Source organism: Varroa destructor, unplaced genomic scaffold (assembly GCF_002443255.2).
Source record: "Varroa destructor unplaced genomic scaffold, Vdes_3.0 BEIS01000003.1, whole genome shotgun sequence".
NCBI lineage: Eukaryota > Metazoa > Arthropoda > Arachnida > Mesostigmata > Varroidae > Varroa > Varroa destructor.
The window spans coordinates 20557458-20579639 of record NW_019211456.1 but is presented as its reverse complement, the minus strand read 5'-3'; the positions used below and the strand labels follow the sequence as shown (position 1 = coordinate 20579639).

Here is a 22182-nt window from a genome sequence, read left to right as displayed (position 1 = left end):
TTCCGTTTGCTTTGAAAATGAGCTAAGGCCTGCTATTATCGAACGCTTTCGAGGTGGACGAACCTTCACCAAAACTATGAACCCGCTTCGCAGCGGATTACGCAGCCGTTGAATAGACAGAAAAGGGACCACGATGGAAGCAACACGACAAGAAACTCTAACCAAATTGGAGATTTTACAATAGCGGTTAAAGGAAGATAAGCGTCTATCAGTAACGCTTTTGTCGGCAGAATCGGAAACATTTAATCGAAATATCTATTTTGACTTGAGCTACAAGCTATGATAGATTTGCCCCGTTCCGCTTTGAACAGTCTGTACAATGTATTGACAGCGTTTCATGATGTTCTTCGCCCTCTTCCCACACACCTCTGAGCAATATCGTGTCCGATTAAAAATAAAAAGTAGTCTGCCTTTTTCTATTTTATTTTACTTTCGTTAGAATTGTTTCTTGGTGAGTCCGTCTGCACTCATTATATGCATCGACTACGTTTGGCTTCGTTCGACCCTTGAGCTGGTAGTTCATTAACGTGGCGATCTGCGTCATGATGAACGTACAAATATGTTGTTTTTACTCATTTGACGTTTAAGCGTATGTGTCTGTCAGACTAAACAGCGTACGGTTCTGCGTACAAGGTGAACGATAGAGCGGTAAAATCGGCTGCGGGTTATTAGTCTTTAACGTTTTCCGATGCTTTCCCTCTATTCCATTCCCGATTTCTCCGCCATATCTTCCCGTATCTGATCACTACTCAACCACGACGACTATTATTGTATTATGCGTGATACGCATTGAGCGTTACTGCAGCGCGGATCACAGAATTCCCGGGCCAGAGAATTTTGTGATCCACGCTGTTACTGCCTATGGCGCTATTTTGGGACGCTGAATTTTTTCTGCGATCGAGATGAAGAAGATACGGAAAAGAATAACCATAGGGAAACGGCAAAAATTCTGGTAGCGTGCATCGCGATGCACCTTTCTGTTCTCTTGTCGTTACTGGACAGCGTTAGGATCAGCTACGTTTTCCTTGTCGTTGCGCGCCTTTACTCAAATGAATTCTCTACAAAAGTAACTGTGTATGTTAATACGCCGACAGGACACGTCTGTCGTGGCAGAATTCGGTAATAGGACAAGATGGCGTTCAGTCCTGATATGGTGATTCCGTATGCCAATATTCGAGGGTTTGAGATATTACGTTAGTAGAGGGCTTTGTCGCTGAAATGAATTGGAGTACGATACCGGTCATAGGAGCAGTTCGTCGCGTGCGACCTGTTCCACTTTTCATGTTGATGTAGAAAATGGGAATGGAGGGTAAATTTCTTCTCAGATTTTTACGCTGCCCCTCTTGAGTCGTTTGGTACGTATGAAACGTGTTCGTTAACAGTATCGATTAATGAGGAGCTACAATGGGATGCCCCAAATCGCCATAGGTACCCGTACAAACGTTCACATCTCACGCCCTCTCGATTCTCCTCTCCGTAGCCATCTTCATTATGTTTTGCGCTTCGTGAAGACTATACGTTCGTTAGCAGCCCGTTCACGTGATTCTAGGGCGTGGTGTTTAGCTATGTGTTCTGTATTCAACTCAGCTTTTCCTTTCCTCGCTCCCTTCCCAGCTGTTGCCGGCGTTCTTCGTAAAATAAATTCAAGTTTGCACTTTCTGGCGCTAGTTAATAGTTCGTCAATAAAAATTATGGCTTCTTCCGTGCGGAATGAATAATAAATTCTTCAATCGAAGGATTGTTTTTCAGCTAAGACAGACCGCTACTGAACGCATGATAAACTATTTTGTGAATACCCTGATAAAAAGCAATCACTTCATGCTCGCCTTGCTCTTGACCGAGCCAATTCTACTGTTATGCGCGGGTGTATTTCGGTTGAGCGATTTGTTGAAACTGCGATCTGCAATTTCAACATCGTCAGACTGGTTCAGCCACATATATTATTACCGGCAAATGAGTCAAGATATATGTGACGACCAAAATGCGCAGACTGTGTAATGCCATGCGCATGGCTACCACTTGCCATATCGGCCTGCCTGACAACGAAAATGATGTATCGCAGTCACCTTTACCAATTGTATACCATGACACATCTATCCAATACTCCGTGTAGTCAAGGTGCCGTACTCATTTACCCTCGGCTTCGTCCGCGACAAATATACATGGATACGCACACACACATTTGACGACACCAGTAGCGCGTCGCGCCATCACAACACTCGGCCGGCTAACTGCCGAATCCTGCCGTTGTCGTCCTCCCCGCTCCAATCTTACCACCCTATCCTCCTTAGGCCTTCACCAATAACCTGCGGATCGACTTCACGTTACTTCATAACTGCTATATGCTAACCAGTTTCACGAACTTTCCGAGTGGAGGATGTTAGATGGGCCGAAGGACTGCGTGTATACATCACTTTACTTTCGTACGGTTGGGTATAGTATAGATATATGGTACTATCAGATGTTCGGCGGTTTGTTAGAGTGGTGCAGATGGTTAGAGAGGTCGGAGTGGGGGGCAGCTGCCGCTGCTACGGGACCCATACGGCTGCACCAGTCTGTTTCAATGTTCATTTTGATAAAACTGCTGCCACGATCATACTGATGCCAACGCGTCGCTGACCTCGTTACTTGCGCTTGTTTAGCTTGATGGCCTTGTCGCTACATGCCATAACGAATAACACTGACAGAGCAGGAAGAAAACGAAACGAAGGAAGATACGTCCAAATGAGCGGGAAGCTATTGGCTCGTCTATAGCTAAAATAGTATCTCCAAAAAACAAGCTTTTTATTTAGAGAGAAATTGTGTTCCCTCGTTCATACGATCAGATTTAGTATGTACTTTGTGATGCTGTTGACGACGCGCATAAATCGAAAATGAGACAAGTATGTATGTATGCTGTGGCCGAAATTAAAAATAATACTAACGAGCAATTTTCTGTTGCGCTTTTTTCTTTTCAGTTGGCATCAAAAGAGTATCAGAAAGGCTTCGAATCACCGCGAGTTTCTGAAAAAACGTCACTCTACGCCTCCAGCAGCTTTCGGTCTGAAACGAATGGCGGAAGCGGCGACTACACCTCCAAATACAAGGACGTAGGCGCGTGTGCAAATACCCTCAGCAAACTTGACGGGCCCGTCGGTTTCTCCACACTTCCCGAACAGGTAGGCGACAGGTTATTAACAAAACTATCTCGCGAATGCTAGTTGGGAAACAACAAGTTTCTATTTATCATTAGCTCGGTTATTAAGCAGTAGAAGGAAAAGCTTATTACATCACACGTCGTAAAGGAGACGATTGGAAACGTAAGGATAACAGGAAACAACTAAAAAATACATCTGATTCAAGCACATTTTTGGGTAAATAGCTCGTCTACTATATTCAAGTAAATCAATTGTGAGCCGGTTTAAATGCATACAAAACGTATACAAGATTTCTCGTCCATAGATATAGATACTTACCACCATCGTAAGGTACAATGAATTCTTGAAACACTAAATGATAGTCATTATTATTAATTTAGAAAAAGCGCTAAGGCATTTTGCGTTCTCGTTTGATTTCGGTGATGTTGATAGTGGATGTTCCATACAAATGCTACCATAAATAGATTTAACTGAGCCTAGTTCTTAGGCAACATTTAGGTTGTAAGTTCAAGGGTGAGCACTCGAATGCGATGTAGCTCGAGCTTATTAGGCACGTACTTTATCGTCGATGAACTAGAGAACGACTAGGAAGTTCATTATAGCATAGATCAGCATTGTATGTGAAGTGGACCAGTTCGTACCACTGGTTGGTATTCTCAACAAGGTACACTCTAAACTGGATATCACCTAATAACACCAACGTCCACCGGTGTTGATAGGACGCTAATCAATGTTCTATAGGCCCGACTTGCTCATTTAGCTCCCGCTGTGTTTAAAAATTGGCGAAACAATGAATATTTCTGTTCTGTGCGGACCCGCCAATTATAAATTGACGCTAGCGCGGCACTTCTACTGCTTGGGCGGATTGTTGGGCAAAGATACAACATAAACAATCGGTTTATTGTTTGTATATGCGATGGTGTTACGCTAACAGCGGTTCCACATCATCCATCGTTTTGGCAGTACTCTCGAGTAAGACTAGGTTAATCATGAGGGGAACGTGTACAAATCACTTAAAATGAGCACATTCGTAGCTAGACATGACAAATCTGCAGCTTCTGTACCGGCACGAACCCGTACGCGTTTTCTTCTCGTGTTTAGATAGATGGGCTAAGTAGCCCCATGCTCATCGAGATTCGTTTACCTCTGGTACTAGCCGCCGTTTCAACTGGCAGAAAGAGCCTCTGCTTGAATTTTGCTTGTGCTTGGCAAGGCAAGTACATATTGCCGTCACTTCTTTGTCGTTAATAAGATGCTTAATGTCGTGTGTCGTCTGTCAGTAACACTTAAATCAACATATAGGGTCTCCATTTTGAAACGCTTGCTTGAACTGTGGGCGATTAAACGATACACTGATGGTCATCGCACAGTCACTACTAAATGCTTTTTAAGCCTTGTTCAGAAACTTAATCTGCTGGATGAGTTCGCTGAAGATCACCACAGCTTCAGCGAATGAGACGACTTTGCCGTACTTATGTGTCGTGCGCATGTGTATCTGCTTGTGATAAACACGACGAAACATTTCTATCTGTCAGATTCAGTAATGCGAGTTCTACCCCTTGAACCTCCAACGCCGTCGTATTTTATCAGCCTTATTTGCTGTTATGGTTCTGCACGTCTGTTCTGTGACGATCGATAGATGCCGTTTTTAGAAGTGGTTCGGAGTAGGCCTTCGTTGTCTGGCGTGACTCTGTCAAGCTTATATGTGATTGTATGGTGTCGTAGGCGTTGGCGTCCGCCGTTGTTCCGATCTTATTCTATGGTCCCGTTGAAAGGCAGTAAAGAACCAGAGATGAGCGGTAGCTGTTTTTGCATTGTGACAAGATTTACGAGTCTCTGAAATGTAAACCTGTGCAATTGTTTTGCACAGCAGAATCTTTTTCTGCAGTTCGAGTCAATGATTGCAGTGTTGAAGCTGAAGAAGCTCGGTGTACGTTGACATAGCTGGTAAGGTTCAAGCAAAGTTTCCAAAAACGCTTGCCAAGCTTCAATGGCAGCGATGAACTCATGGTAGCTAGAAGTAATGCAAAGTCGACTATGTGCTGCATAGACAACCTATGGCTGAGGTTTTGCCTACTTGTTGTACCTCGTTCCGTGAAATCTATGATCAATTTTTGAGTTGATTGGCCAATCGAGCTCCCCACCTCGTGCGTACACGGGAGCATTCATATGTTAGTAGTAACAGTAAGTGATTCTTGGAGCTATGCTCATTGAGCTTCAAGTCTAGAAATTACTAATGAGTGATTTGTCATAGAGGATCAGTGATGATACAGATAATAACAGAACGCTGGCCGTGTGGATCCGTATCCAAAATACAGCATTAAAACGTCTATAGAATGGAGCATGCATAGAAGGTGGTGCTAGCAGTGGTAAAAATCGTGCGTTCAACGGGAAGTTGCTTCACTTGGAAGCGGCTAACATCCAGTAATTTGGACCAGTGCTATGGAGGTCGTCAGGTACCGTGCCCCTTGATCCAGGCGCGACAACGCAATCGTAATCGGGAAGCGGTACAGAAAGCACAGTTCCAGCGTCGATACATCAAAAAAATCGCTGCAGCTGCAACATCCTAGTCATATTTTGATGTCGTCAGTGTTGTGGTCCTTGAAAAGAACAGAGGCATCAGGTTTATTTGCGAGAAGTATACGAATTATATGGTGTGCCTGTCTGCCTCAGAGATTTCGGCCACCATTACCTACCTACATTAGTAGCAGCAACGTTCACAGTGGTACGGCTAATGGCAGTTGATGGACAACCGGTAATTTCTGTTGTTGAAAATATGGTCGAAACGGATAGGAATGAGATCATCGCCGGAGTTGTCCAAAAGAAGAACGAGGTTCGGATATTCAATGCAGCTTTGAAGCGCGACAAACTCGAGCTAAACGATTACTTCAAAGAACAGGTGCTACTAGCAAGGCTTTCACATACAAAAAACATACTATTGGGCACGTGTGTATATCGATGAACAGACGCCTATTCCCGTTAAACGTTGGTCGCTAGCAAGACGTGCCACGTTATTAATAGATGAAGTTTTATTGAATCGAAGTCAGACCAGCAGTAACTGCTGCTCGCTTTAAAGTTTATAAGTGTTCAAGTTTGCTTTATTTTAATCTAAGCGATAAAAATGTGGTTACTAGTGCAGCACTGAAGTGAGATCAGTTAGTGGAGCTACTTCTGGAACACTTGCTACGAGAATCCTTAATTTGTTTACAAGAGCACCCTTGTATATTGTGGTATCATTTTCGATTGTTTTTATGTACATGTCTTATTTCAACTGAGGAAAGGTAAAAAAAACTAATTATATTTATAATAGAGGTAACTATTCTTTAACAGCTGTAACCTCCTAGCAGCTCTCACAATATCTATCTAGACACCGTTTGTCGTCCAAGACAGCATACTCGGCGCCACTTTGTACGCATTTGATATAATCTCAGTGCCATCGATGCCGCCGGGTGGCCTGTAAGCAGTGGTATGGCATTGTTTCCAAACAAGCCGTTTCTGCCGTCTATGTACCTATAATCAAATTACAATGCGTCCTATGGAAACAAACAAACAAACTTTTTCTTCGAAATATAAATAAAAGTCTCGGGTCCAGCAAGCACAGTGGCAAACGAATGCAGGCTTCGATAGCTCCGATAACAGAAAAAGGTCGTTTTTTCATCCAAATAGTTAAACTCGTCTTGGCGAAACAGAAACGTGCCGTTTTCAAGATTTGAGCATAAATCAGATATTATTCCATCGTTTCGTGTTGTTAGTGAGACTTCTGTCTGGAATCGACCGTTTATATTATGTCAGTTTTCATATGATTTCTGGAAAATCCGAAAGTAAGCTGCCATCAAGAAAATCACAAAATTTTAGATCACGTTGAGACTTTGGACTTAATCAAAGAAGCTTGCAAATAATTTTCCAAACGCCTGAATTTTTAGACAGAGATCAACGGCTTTTCCAAGCGAATATCAACTGGGTTGTTCCAACGGTTAATCATGTCGAGACCTTTTGGCCCAGTTTTTTCTGTTTACAAACTTTGGCCTATAATTAGCCCGATGTTTAATTCCGCTAATATATATACTGTAAAATCGAGACTTTATATTACGACTATAGTGACCATTTGTCATGCAACAGGTGTATAACAAGACGGTGAAACGTGGCTTTGAATTCACGCTGATGGTCTGTGGTGAGTCTGGTCTCGGCAAAAGCACCCTCGTTAATTCTCTGTTCTGTGCTGATATTTACTCGGCCGATTATCCTGGGCCTTCGCAGAGGACGGTACAGAAGACTGTCCAGGTTGAAACAACAAAAGTTGTATTACAGGTACGAATTAGTCTCCATTCTAATGAATCAGTTAGTAGCGTTAGGTCCTCGAACTTTATTAGAATATATATATATATATATATATATATATATATATATATATATATATATTTATTGTGTGATTGTAAATTTAAATACGCACATCATTGTTTTTGTTCATTAAAGTAAAATTAGCTACTACGAAAATTGTCGCAAAAAGCTGAAAACTATAATAGCTCTATGGCTGATAAATCGTTATTTTATGTCAATTGAACTTATGACACGATCGATCTCATGGACAAATAAATAACTTGCTTAAGCACCGGGAGTCGTCGATCAATGTAAGCGGTTTGTATTGCAAATTCTAATATTGTCATTGCTTTTTTCACCCTGTAAACCCGCTCACTTGTATCAAGGAGGGACAAGTCACCTTGACGCTAACTATTGTGGACACCCCGGGCTTTGGAGGAAATCTAGATAACACTAACTGCTGGATGCCTCTCATCGATTTCATTGAGGATAAATATGCCGAGTATCTTCAAGAAGAGACTAAGATTCAAAGATCGGCTCATATCGTCGATAATAGGCGAGTAATAATGTTTCGGCATTTTTAATCATTACTGTATTCAACTTTAAACGTACTTTACGAAGGATAGTGTTGAAACCTGTAGTTGTATTAACGGCTAGAGGCCTCTAACCGCCATGAGACGTGACTGATTTTTTCCTAAAAATTTCAAACAGAACGGTTTTCGATCCTAAGGGCTATCTTTCTAAGGCTATATTTTCACGACTAAACATCGAGTTTAATTGATGTATAGGGTCCACTGTTGCTTGTATTTCATCGCGCCATCGGGGCACGGCCTGAAGTCGCTGGATGTCGAAGTGATGAAAAAGCTACACGACAAAGTCAACATCGTACCAGTTATTGCTAAAGCTGACACGTTCACGCCAGAAGAATGCCAGCTTTTCAAAAGACGCATTCAAAATGAGCTTACACAACATGGAATCAAGGTAGGTGGAAATCAAGATCATCAACGAGCTGTTCATTAAAGTGCGTACGTTTTTTCCGTCAACGCTGAAGCCTTTCAGTGTCAATAGCACCGCAAGAAATAATAACACGAAATAGTGGATTTTTTTCAATGTGTAAAAATTAAGTTGTATTTAATGTAAAGAAAAATGATTTCTTCGTTTTTTTTTTTTGGTTTTCCGTTCAAATAGATATTCCTTAATGGCAACAGCCATGGATGCATGCCCATCCGTGAAAACCAATTTTTTGTTGAAAAGCGTAGTAACATTATGAGAGTAACGTTTTCATTCTCGCGAGTATTCTTCCATTCATTTCGCCACAGGTGTACGATTTCCCGTCGCTGAACGAAATCAGCGAGAATGGCTCAATGGAAGTCGGCGGATCAGATGGGACAGATCTCAAGAACGGAACTGTGTCCAAATCAATAAAGGACCGTTTACCGTTTGCCATCGTTGGTTCGAATGCTCTAATCGAAATTGGCGGAAAAAAGGTCCGCGCCCGAAAATATCCTTGGGGAACGGTCGAGGTCGACTCGATCGAGCACTGCGACTTTATCCCCTTACGGAACGTCCTAATCCGCTCGCATATGCAAGACCTCAAAGAAGTCACCCACAACTGCCACTATGAGCACTTCCGGTTAGTAAAACCCGTATAATCTAATTGATGCGTTGCTTTGCTGTGATTAACGATTGAGAGCTTATTCAGTACATCGCGAAAATGCTTGTTTGGTAAGGATCTCATATAGCCTTCGCTCTCTGTCATTGCAGAGTTCGCAAGCTGACTGGGGGAGCGTGCGCGCCTCCCGAGGGCGGCGCCAGCAACAAGAATCCACTTGCACAAATGGAGGAAGAGAAGAAAGAGCATGACGCCAAAGTAGCAAAAATGCGTCAAGAAATGGAAACAGTGTTTGCCATGAAAGTCAAGGAAAAGGTATTGACTTCGTAGCCAAAGTTGCAAATGCGAGATAGTCTAACAGTGATTGCACTCCACACGCGAATTTTCGATGGAAACGTTTTGTATCTGTTCCGGTGTCGCCTATAAAAATATTTTCAGCGCGTTTTCAGCGCGCTATATCTGATTCACCAAATGAAGCCTTCGACGTCCTGGGTAATTGTAGCGGTATTAGGATGAGTGTTAGTAGGTGATACATGTCAGCAGATGTCACACAATCGGTTGGGTATGCTGCAGTTGATCGTGTATAGACTGATGGTGATTTCTAACGCGTTAACAGTCTATCAACTATCACCAACCTATTGATTTGTTCGACAAAGCGGTTACATAGCGGATAAGCTGCGTCTTCCAAATCTAATATTATCCCAGTTTACTAGATTTCAATTTGACTGTCTTTCGCAATTACTTGCTACTGATGTGTGATGTGGTGCCAGAGGCATTGGAGCAGAAAAATAAGTGAGATTTTCTAATGTTCCATTATTCTTCTCACTGGTCAATCCTACGGGCTTCAGCGTAGCAATCAAACGACAAGTATGCTATAATTTCTAAACTCAGCTAACATCTCCTATAATGGATTTGGTGTTCCAACAAGGAAAGGTATTTTGAGCGGTAACTAAGCTTCATTGACGTTAGTCCTATATAATATTTTGCTCCTTAATCCCTAGCGATCGACGATTTTTGTTCAGATTTGTACAAGATTATTGCGTTACTAAAGCAATACGGCCTTCAAAACTGCTCTATCCTTTTGTTCTTGCCTCGGACGACATATAACTTACAGTTGCAAAAGTTAGAAGAAAACGAAACTGAGCGCAGCCGGCGCCATGAGGAGCAGATGAAATCACTTGAACAGCAGCGCGCCGAACTCGAAGAACGCGAGCGTAATTTCGAAAGAGAACGATTTGCCTTTGAAGCAACACATCAGGAGTATGCGGACATGTTCCGCAAGATGACGATCGACAACCGAGAGTAAGTATGCATTTTGGCTATTTTTTTTTTTAATGCTTGATTGTACTACTTCTACCGCGTACGCGATTTTTAAGGTCTACCTCTGTGTGAAATTGCCGCACCACTTCTACTATTTAACTTGTCACTAATTAACTTGATTGCTAATCTAAGCAAAAAGAAGCAAACAAGGTGGAGGTTCTTTTCACTAAATCACCAACGCTTGCCATTTTAGTTGCTGGCCATCGTTTTTCTGGGAATGTTGGTCGGTTCCGATATGCCGACCTGCAACTAACCTTTGGCGAACGAATGAAGCGCCTATGACCAAATAAAAATATGTATGAAGAGATATTACTTATCGGAATATCAACGAATTAAGTGAACGAATCCTCTGGCTTGCCTAGGAAGTATGTCGTATCTCAGCTTTTACTTAGAAAAAGTATTAATTAATCAACGCTAGTTAGCATACGTACGCATTGAGCGCCATATTTTTTGTGTCTTCGTGTTGCCCAGTCTCGGAAGTCGTCTTAAAAACAAAGCAGAACTTGACACTTAAACATCTAAATATAAAACTTTGCTAGAATACTTCGTTAAGTTTTGTCCGAGACAAAACCTAAAAACGAATCTAGCTGAATACTGCGAAGACCGCATCGGATTCGAATCAGTCTGGTTGTAAAAGTTTCGCGTCTTGTTCATTTAGAACATACTAAGATAATCGCAACAGGTGTGTCTCGCTGCACGTTATGTCTTGGCCTCTGAAATTTAGCTAGCAAAAATTCCAGCCGGGAAATAGGAACTTAAATAGATTTTAATAGCGAGAACTAATTCAGCATTTAAAGTAAAGACTCTTCCAAGATGCATATAATACAAATCTAATGGAAATATTGACAAGATAACACGCCAACAACAAAACTAGACTAGAGGTTCACCAGTGGTAGCTTTACGGATTATCTAAGTGCTAATTGCGTAAGTAACTGCAATTCTGTTCAAGACTATTGAAAACAGACTAAAACTTGCTTCGGGTTTGTTAATTATTGCGCTTAAATGGCTACTTTATATACCTACATAACCAGTATGTGAAATTGTTCAAATCATTATAGAAGCTTTTCAACAAAATGCGCAAACTACCTGTGCTGGATTAGCGGCCAGGACTCCTCGCCCCGAAAAAAATATATCATTTCAAATATCAAAACGAGATACCTGTATTTCGTGAGTCGCGAAGAAGTGCGTCTCGGGCAATTGTGTGTTTTCAGAGAAAATAATTTAGCAGTATCGAGCGCTTCATAATCTGGTATTCTTCTAGCTCTGATGCTTTATTCTAGTACTTCAACAATGCAATGTTTCAACACTAGACTAGAGCTTGTAGATCAAAGTTTCCGTAAAATGGAAAATGCCCATTTGCCTTATTGATTTTCCACTTTCCGCGGACTATTTATAGTACTTCTGCCATCTAAACTTTATATGGCTTATATTTTTCATGAGCGGCTTTATTCTGTGTGCGCTAACTGTGATTTTTGTTTATTGCAAGTATGGACAATAATATTGTGTTAGAGCTACCTTGTTTGACTCGGAAAGTACTTGCTGATCGTTTTTAATTGAAGTGTAAGCCAGAAGAATTAATATTGTCAATGGTCTCGAACCCGGTCAAGCGCATCCCCCCAACAACAATCAATGATACGCTATATGGAGCATCTTGGGGCCGGATGCTCGTCGTCGTACAAGCCATAGTTTTCCCATGGTAATGATGCGGAAATATGATGAATGTGTAATGAACTATCAAACAACTAACAATTATCAGTGTATCTACAAACCGTCAATTTTGCTTTCCGAATCGCACATAGAATTAAGTTAACTTCAAATCATTACCGATAGTGCCACACTTTTCTTACTTTTTTCGCCAATAATGCTCAAGCATTACAGGTATATAACTGCCAGTTTACTATATCCAGCTATACACTAAGACCGCTGCTATAAATAGCCACTTTTATGTGTACATGATGATGGCGTAGCGAGTAGCGTGTCTGGGTTCGGACACGCTTTCTTCAGCGCTGGAAGCCAACCAGCCGTCTGATGGAACACCTATCGGCAATACCGGACGTAAAACCCAAAACATTCGGCTTTTGTGTATAGGAAACACAAGGACACATAGAATGTCATTACTTGATTGAATCTTCATGTTACACTACAGGCTTTCTACTATTCATACATTGAGTTCAGTGTTATTTGTTGTCGTATTGTTCTATGTATACGTGCGCGTCTGTCTAAATAATGATTCAACGCTTACTCAGTGGTTGCAGTTGCCTTTGTATTCTCATTTGTTTTATCAATTTTTATTTTTTTACTATTTTTCCACTATTAAGTTTTGCTATTTTCATTATATTTCATCTCGGTACCGGTTGTTATTGTCCTTCAAACGGTTCTCCATGGGTCGCTTCTGCACGCCGTTTGGAACTTCTCATCCTCTGGTATCTTACCCATTTCGTCTTCGTCTTCAATCTTCGATCTGTGCGCCTTCTGATATCTGTATCTATATCTGTTAAACAACAAACCAACATCCGCTCACCCTGGTCATCATCATCACCATTACCAACAACAACTACACCACTAACGACTTCTGCGTCCGACGATACTTAACTGTTGTTAACCATCATCCTTTTCCGCTGACTGACTTCTACCTTTGCCTGGGATACAGGAAGCCAACTAAAATAAAGCGATGGAAGAGTACCGAGTTATTAAAGTTGAGCAAGTCGTTCACTCTGGCGCCATCAGGAAACTCCGTCATCGCGGGAGATGGCCAAGACGATCTTGGACGGGGTGCTTCCCGTCATTCGAAAAGGTCATGTAATCAACAATAGCAGTGGCAGCAGATGGAATGAATTGCTTGAGCGTTGAATATCGTTATATCAATGGCAGTTCGTAACAGCTTGTCCCAACGCGCATCTATGTCGTTTTTCGGCACAACTTTGCACCTTTCGTGACTCCTCCAGCTGTATTGACTGCGACTTAAATTAGGAGGCGTCACGTCGTGAGAGCTAACTTTGTCCTTTTGAGCGATTGTTCAAAACGGGAAATTCAGGAACTGCGATAGCCTCCATTTGTGATAGACGTCTATTGTGCACGAAAATGCAACGAGAGACTGGTCAATAAAAAGAGAACTTGCAAAATTCCAAGTTAGTTCGCACCGTGCTTAATTACATGTAAAGCTTCCAATGCGCGTCGAGTAACGGCAGTATGCAGAAGTTAATGGTGGTCGAGCGTGACCAGATAGCGTTTTTACTCAGAGGGAGTTAGAGTCATCGTCACTGCTGTAAGTGACAGAAGCTTCCTGATTACTGCTAATGATTATCAGCGTCCCGCAAGATCGTTCACTAACAGGCCGAATTTTGTACAGATGTGATTCTAGTAGCACTACAGGAAAATAGAAATACTTATGACGTTGTCGTACGCTTAAAGAAATATGGCGGGCGCTAAACGGAACTGTTAACTTGGCAGCTGGCTCTTCACTGTCTACTGCCGATGAGAAGTTTATGGCAAGAGCAGCGTTCTTCAAAGCGGATGAAAGTTATATTCAATGTGCCACGACTGCCGAGAACAGCCAGTACACGGAGTAAAAATAAAGAAGCGGATCTAATATACACATATTGCAATCTGGGTTCCAATAAACATAAATAGTATCAGAGCTACCTACGCATGTCAAATCTGCTATAGATGTTAAAGGCGCGCCACTGCGCTTTCAGAGCACGTACACAGAACTAGCAGAAAGATACAGATGATATATATATATATATATATATATATATATATATATATATATATATATATATATACAATACACATATATCACAGAAACTAACAACAAAACCACCGAGCCAGACCCTAGTCAGGACTATCCGAACATTGTCGTACTCTCAACGGACCTTTAAATCCCAAAAGCCACTCATAACTAATGTTTTGGTGGGTACGAAGGCGCCGCTTAATGGAACTTTGTGGTCGTGATGGAGAAAGGCAGCAGCAAACCATCATAACATGAAATTGTATTATGTAATAACGCATCGTAGTACTCGTTGGTAGCAAATATTTGTAAGTTCCAGACGCACATAGCTGATGTGCGCCATAAGCAAAGGGTATTAACTATGTGGCTGGTGCTTACGATGATTGATTGACTGATTATTATCGAAGACTTTGGGCATGAAATGGCGAAAGTCAATAGTGGTGATGTTTTCTTCGTTGAAAATGAACTGAACGATCGAATGTATTACTGACTAACTATGTTTTAAAGTTCGAAAAAGCAAAGGTCAGCTGGAATTGTGTAGAATAATTAGGAGCTTTTAGTTGGTCTTTGACGCTTGTTGACTGTTGCAAATGCGGAACAAATTGTTATATACAAATATTAGTGGATGAAGCAGTCAAGCAGCGAGACAGAAGAAACGAGAACTTAATAAACCTTATTACTTAGTTCGTTTATATTTTTGTTTATTTTACTACATGCATGTTTGAAGGACAATTTAACATCAATGATTCATCGAAACAACATTTCCTTCGTTTTCTTAGAACATGTCGCTTAGATACGTAGATAGAAAGGGGATGCAGTCGATATTGAGCCAATTAAGAAAATGCCCGTACACAATAGTCAATTTTTCCATATTTGCTGCTCTTATTTAGTGAAATCCATTCGACACACCCTCGATCTGTCCACCATAATTTACTAATGACCTAATAAGGCCCGCAAGATTTTTACCATTCGTATTTTTCTGGGAGTTCTGAACTATTACAACCCTGTATGCATATGAGGCTATCGCGTGGCCTCTTACCTATTTTTTAGCACTGTTTTTGCTCGCTGAAAATCCATAACATTTGCAATTCATAGTAGTCCTATAGCAAAATTGCTAAAAAAAAAAAAAAAAAAAAAAGGGTTAGTTCGTAGGTAGCACTTATTCATTGATCCGTTTATTATTAACGAGCCTCGATCTAATTGCCAGTTGCAAATATACCAAGTCAATTGGATTTGCTCTAAAAAAAAAATTTTCAGTATTTTCCCTTTACAGCTAGGAAAACACAATATATAAAAGACACGTTCGATAACTTTAGCTTGATTAATCTAGTTTTACGGTCGAATTTTTAAACTAATTTCAATCTTAGAACAATCTTAAGACGGCGTTGACATAGGGTATTATTATATGTATGCGTTAAAACAGTGCCACATTTTCTCTTAAAACCTTCTTCGTAACCTACTGAGGGAACATTTGAGCCGGGCACCTCGATAGGATCTACTCTTTGTCATTTTGGCGTCGAGATGGTTTCTTTGTGAGTGTCACATTTAACTGTCATTGCGATACTGCAAGATTTAGGGAATTACATAGTCAGGAAACGAGCGAAATAAAGACAGTGTAATAAAATAACAATTATCAGGTTCTATATATAATCTGCGTCGACAAAGCGGTATGATAATTGACACATAACAATAAGACCCTTGACAGGTTCATTACCTCCACAATACTTTTACACGATGAGAACCTAATAAGCCGATACAAGGAATTTGCCCCCATTGCAATCGGTGAAGGTATTTTGTGCGTAAAAACTGAAACTTTTCGACCTGCGCCAGATGGCACACATTAAAACAATAATAAGTGTAAGCTTAAGGTTGAAAATGGACTGCTATATTGCAGACAGTACCGACCTAAAGCGTAAATCGGGTGCAAAGCTGATTTACTTCATTGAGTGAAAAGTTTAGAAAAGGCTGAAATCGCTAAGTGCCTATTTTCCTGGATTGAGCAATAATACCTGCGCAACGGTTAGGACCAGTTTAAAATATGTTACGAGCAGATACTAACATGATGCTGACGTCGGCTAAACATGGCGCAGATTTTTCCATTTTAGGTTCTATTAGCCCCCATTATCAGTAGCTATTTTTTTTTCTCTTAGAAGCAGCTTTATAAGACAACACAAAACTCGGACAGACAAAAATAGAAATATACGTCGGATTTAAGAAGCAGGCCAGTTTACTTGAAATTATCCGATTAAATGCAGGTTAAAATAGTCCTTATTATACCGAAACTCAATTATTATACAGAAACTTTTTCAGCTACAAGAAGTCGCAGATACTTCACCATGCTATTGTGATATCAGTTTAACTTTATCCATCGCGATTGCTTATGGCAGGCTGATTCGTAATATGCTCGATTAGTATTAAAGGGACTGAAGTCCTTTGTTTGTGTACGGATCAATCAAACATGATTGTTCCACGCCCTTGTCGACAGAGCTTGGACGGAACTTGATGGATATATAAGGAATGTCTGGCATTTGCACGGTGCGATAACATCTTAGTTTTCTAACATATATTTTACCTATTGTTCGGCCCAATTTTCACTTGGACAACATCTTAATGCTTCAGCAATAGCACATATTAACCGAAATAATGTAATCTATATATACATATATGTATATAAACGTTAAAGCGTTTTCACTGTCGTTGTTAAACACGACAACCCACGTACTCACACAGTCTACCACTGTTAGCATATATTTATTTACCACTAACTTGATTAGCATGATCATGCCGATCAACCAAAATGTAACTAACGTTCTAACCGTTTTTTTGCCGTGTTATGATTCGATTTCTGCGTGTGCCCCTGATATTCATGCTGCCCATCACTATTATCGGCGTCATTGCGTATCTGACGTTTCTACCGCCTTCCCATTGCCGCTGGCTTCGTTCCGCTGCTTCTTCGCGTTGGTCATTGTCAGCACTTTGGACTCGCGCAAACAGGAAAAGAGAAAGGAAAAGAAAAAAGGGCTTTTCTAAAGACGCGACATTAGCAGACGGCGATAGAGCAGCAGCAACTTAACCCTAACAACCCTGTTCGCCGCTACTTCTATTTATTAGCGTATCAGCACGAATTCGACATTGACAACCGCTTCAACCTCGACGACTTCCTCCCTGACGCTAGCGATACCACGTACAGCTGATAGTAAGAACTACAGTGCGGTTATTGCAGTAATACTGAGATTTAATTCATTGCTCGAACCTACAGATGGCCTGGTGAGGCCGAATCACCAGGCCATTCGATTTTCTACGTCAAATCCGACCTAACGATTCATATTCCGAAAGCGCGTCTTCGCCATAACCTGTAATAGTATACAAAGTGGGCGAACACACTTTCTTATCCACTCAATGATTACTTTGTCCTATGATTATTATTTCCCTAACTGTAATTATGCTAACGTGTAACTGTGCATTGATAGAAAACGAACAGTACGCTTCACTAATGGAACGTTTTTACGGCTCGTGGCTGATCTTATTTGAATCATTGATGAAATTGGTAATGATCGAGTAAATGAAATAAGACTGCAATGTGAAGACTGTAATTCGTAAGACTGGTTAAGTTACCTTGGCCGCTATCAAGCACACTGGATGAGCCTCGTACAGTGGTTATTCAGACTAAATACAACTGTTGCGGCTTACGGGAGCAACGAATTGTTATTTTTCCACAATGGTAGAAAATGAAAACAAACATTTGAAATCTGCGACGACAACGCCTAACGACACTGATAAATTATCTGCATTTTTTTCCTTTTTCATTTTTATACCGACTCATGATACAAAGCCAATACTTTTTTTGTACCGACTCGAAAAACCAAGACGAGTCATCTTTTTTATATCCACAGCCATAGGAGCTGTTTTTGTGTCCAGCGTGACACTATACAAGGTCCACAGGTTGTTCCACATTGATGTCTCTGTACCCTGTTCGTATATATATACAAGAGAGAGGAAGAAATTTATACCGAGTGAGCAAAATTCAGTTCGATCATATCCATAAAACGCCGCTAAATATTTATAGTTAGTGATGCGAAACCAAGGGCAGGGTATCACTGAATGACGGTTAAAAAGCAAAACTCAGTTTAACAATTATAATTGATGAAATGATATTATCAAGAGAGTATGACTGTAGTATGAGCAGTGGCCTGTAGCAGTACAAGAGCAATCATATTGACATAACCCTACTACATTACACGAGGCAAATAGAAACAGCCATATAAATGCTACATCGATATTTAACGAAGAAGGCCATTGTCAGGAGAACACAAACATTATTCCGAAATGTAAAAATAAAAACACATTCGGAGGTATCTCTCCATTACGTCAGTTGGTCAATTCTAATTATTCCTGCACAAATCGCTCGTCGGTCGGGTATTATCAGCGTGTCGCTGATAACACCGGAAGTCCCGACCCGTGTAAACTGATTTAAGGCTACTGTGGTAGGTATTTTACCTCTATCGGATGATAGTAAATAATAATACTCTGCAACAAAGTCAAAAGTTACTACTACGACTAGTACGAATGCGAACCGCTACTGCTCGATCGACAACCCCTAAAATAAACAATGATTACTAAAAAGACGCAAAAAAAAACCCAGAAACCGTAGGAAAAGTGGAATAGTACTAATTAGATTATGATAATGGTTAATCGTGTGCTAAACTGGTGGATAACCATAGACCCTACTCATAGATTAAAAAAAGAATCTATATGGAAAATAAGTAGTTAGCACAAAAAATAACGGGTGCTTTCCTCTTGGGTGCCTTCGCTTTGTTATGTAATACAACTGTTATTTCCACTCTAACTACGGCTATGAATGGAAGAATTGAGTTATTCCCTTCGATATGAATAGATCTTCTAGAAAATCGTACGTAATCTGACTCGGGAGGATTATCATCATTTAGTATTTATCCTACTTACTTTTTGTGAGCGTATTCAACACTAGCTATGCCACTAATAAAACAATGATGAGCGCACATTGACAGGGGTTTGGCGCTAAAACCAATGTTTAATCCCCAAGTTCTCCGTATTGGTCACCGATCGTTTAATACGCTACGACAAGGTGGCTAGATAAGCCTTAAATAAATAAATATGACGATATGACCATATCCACTATCAATGAGCTGTATTGGATACTAGAAACAATTCATAGCTATCATTAGAAACATAACAGTATCATTAGAGGTATGTATTGAGCATTTTCTGGACGTGCAAGCCGTATAATACACCACTGAGCTTCTATGGGCTATTATGATACGTTAGAATTGTGGGAAAATTGAGCATAATGGTTTCAGTAGTTTCTGTTTGGAGCATGTTGAAATGGGTTGAACTGGTGTGCATCTAGCTTTGTTTTGTTGGAAACATGCAGCTAACCGCAAAATCGGAAAAATAGTACGAAGGCAGCAATGGGTTGCAGACGAGAAACGTGTCGGAAATGTGTCAGAAGTGACGTACAGCGAGCCAGCCCTTGGAGCAATTACTTAAGAGGTAACAATCTCAGTTTCAGGTAAGGTAAATGGATTTTTTGTCCTGAACCTACGTCTAAAACGTCATTATTGAAAAGTTACAGAACGCGGTTCAGCGTGACATGTGTCCAAGTGTTTTATTTGACTCTGTCACATGCCAACTAACAACAGATATCCCTGCATCCCTAACGACTGCAGCTGGGTGGCTTCTATGAACTCGCTTTCACGCGTTCGCCGTTACAGGGTTGTATATTAATCTAGATTTTTAATTTCATTTCATTATTTGGTAGGTATGCATCGTTGATCGCAGCTCTCAGTGAAGCGTGCACTGGTAGGAGTTACCAGGGTAGCCGCTATTCGATGCAGCTTAACGGCCGCGAAGGTCAAGCGCAATTCTCAACGTCGGTCGGTAGCACGAGTTTTTCGTTACTAGTGACAGCATTATCATTGTATTAAGTCGTTCCTCGGACCGGGGAACCCCGCGGCGCCGACCAGTTCCGTCATCGCTGGATTGCGGTGCTACCTGCCTGCCGCTCAGCCAGACGCTGCTACTGACTACTAACCGAAGTTGTTCGCGCAGCTGGAAAAGTTCACCGTCGGACCATAGTAGCTTTTCGTCGTACGGCGAGGGTGACGCTTATCGACAGGACTACGATGGCGATGATGATGATTCTTCGAAATACTGACAGATCTTCAAAAGGTGGCAGGCTTTTAGCGGTCATTTTGATAGGGAGGTACCGCGAGAACCATTGAATTGAATTGAGCTTACAAGCGTGCTCAGAACTTGCTGTTAGCTATCTTAAATGCGATGTTCACCCCATCAATAACACCATTCGAAGTTTACAATAACGATAGGGTAAGGGTGATCTCGATTACGACCATAGCTTGCGTTATTGCAGAAAATTATTCTAAATGAGTCGATGGCCCAGAGATACATTAACTTACACCGATAAAAAGGAAAAGCACGAAGCTGGAAATTGACCGTTTCTAGTCACGTTACTTTTTACGCAGCTATGTAGAGCACCCCTATTCAACTAAATTACATTAAATAAGCTAAATGACGGATAATCTGACCTGTTATCAAGCACAACTTCGTGTGTGTCTGTGCGTTTAGGAGCGGCCCTTGCAAACAACAAATAGAGCTGTTATCAATGTTCGAGCTGCCCTCTAGCCATGTTGTTATACGAGATCGTGTGCTATAGACAGACAATTGTTGGAAGTCCTACCAAGAAAATTCCACTCAAACGTATCCATACAAGAGCAAGACTAAATATTTATATTATTATGATATTCATTCAAAAAGGCAATAAATTTCGTCATTTATTTATACTATGCAGAATTTGTGTCGTTGATACAACAAGTAGTAAGCGCACAAATATATGGCGGGCTTGCAGTATAATTCTAAAACTGAATTTCAATTCAAATGCATAAAATAAGACAATTAATTATACAATATACAGTTGTAAAAATAAGCAAGACTCGGAGTGTACCCTTTTTCTCTAAATTTGCTTTGTTAGGTGGCAGATTAAAAAATAATGTTCCGCCGAACTGGTAAACCAATCGTTCGACGTTTCGACGAATCATACCAATCCTCTAATTGCCGTTGCTTGGGCCTTTTCCGGTCTATTGACATTACTCAGCTACCAATGGAACATCACCTACGGTACGGGTTAAGCTTCGCATGGGAAGAAGAACACGTCGACGGTGGACGACGCACTGACGGTGAAGTGAATGATAGTGCTTTACCTAAGCAATTAAAAGATCAAGCCTGATATTACCATGAGCGGTAATTTGTTGATATGTCCACATAAATGACTACCGCATCCAATGCAACCATATCGGCTTATCTCAAGTACATATGTTCGTATGACATATTCAGCTTCGAGCTGAATCCGAGCCAGAACGACACTGATTCAGGTTTTTGCTGTCAACGTAGACAACATTGAAATGACCGATTTATTTACGTCGTTCCGGCCGTCGCAATGCGGGAATAGTTGGACCGTTCAAGATGACTGGAAACAAGCCTCGCTATCCGGCAGATGTGAACTTCCATCTCCAAACAAAGATCCCTTTAACAACCCGCAAGGTCAAGCGTGCCATAGGCTTTTACTCACCGATGGCGAGAACCCACAAAGTGAACAGTTTACAATAAAGAGAGTAATTATAGAGTTCACATATAAAAAATTAGGTTTAAAGATCAGTGCTGTGACGCCCCTCGTTATTTGAAATACAAAAACAAATAATAGGTGAGTCTAAACCCGAGAAAATCTCTAAATGCTCCCATGTACGTCAGGCCGATGTCGACTATCACTGCTTTGTTACTGCTGCTAACTACTAAAGGACGAATCTTGACGCGTTGGCAACTGACAACCATTTTCACTGGTCTGCTCCCTACGTTAGCTTTTAAGTATATAATTATTGATGATCGTGGAAAATAATGCAGGAGGTCACACGTCGAACGATCTGCAAAATACGTAGTTTTCATTGTAAGAAGCGCAAGAATTCCGGAGAGAATTTAATTCAGAAATTGACGTAATACTATTCAACTACAACTTCAAT

At 40.9% G+C, this 22182-nt stretch overlaps 1 protein-coding gene across 4 annotated transcripts in view; it reads left to right on the top strand.

Moving 5' to 3' along the window:
• LOC111248434 (uncharacterized) overlaps positions 1-20962 on the top strand; it is a 55870-nt gene extending 34908 nt beyond the window's left edge. Inside the window, exons 2-9 of one of the 4 annotated variants that reach the window (XM_022800781.2) lie at positions 2958-3158; positions 7257-7445; positions 7841-8010; positions 8243-8435; positions 8774-9087; positions 9219-9381; positions 10181-10368; positions 19914-20962. In XM_022800781.2, coding sequence (XP_022656516.1) covers positions 2958-3158; positions 7257-7445; positions 7841-8010; positions 8243-8435; positions 8774-9087; positions 9219-9381; positions 10181-10368; positions 19914-20079 — 1584 coding nt within the window. In that variant the 3' untranslated portion in view covers positions 20080-20962. Of the gene's footprint in view, positions 1-2957; positions 3159-7256; positions 7446-7840; positions 8011-8242; positions 8436-8773; positions 9088-9218; positions 9382-10180; positions 10369-13036; positions 14809-17088; positions 19278-19913 lie in introns of those variants that run through there. The other 3 variants (XM_022800783.2, XM_022800782.2, XM_022800784.2) reach the window with 3 other exon arrangements.
• The last annotated feature ends 1220 nt before the right edge of the window (positions 20963-22182 follow it).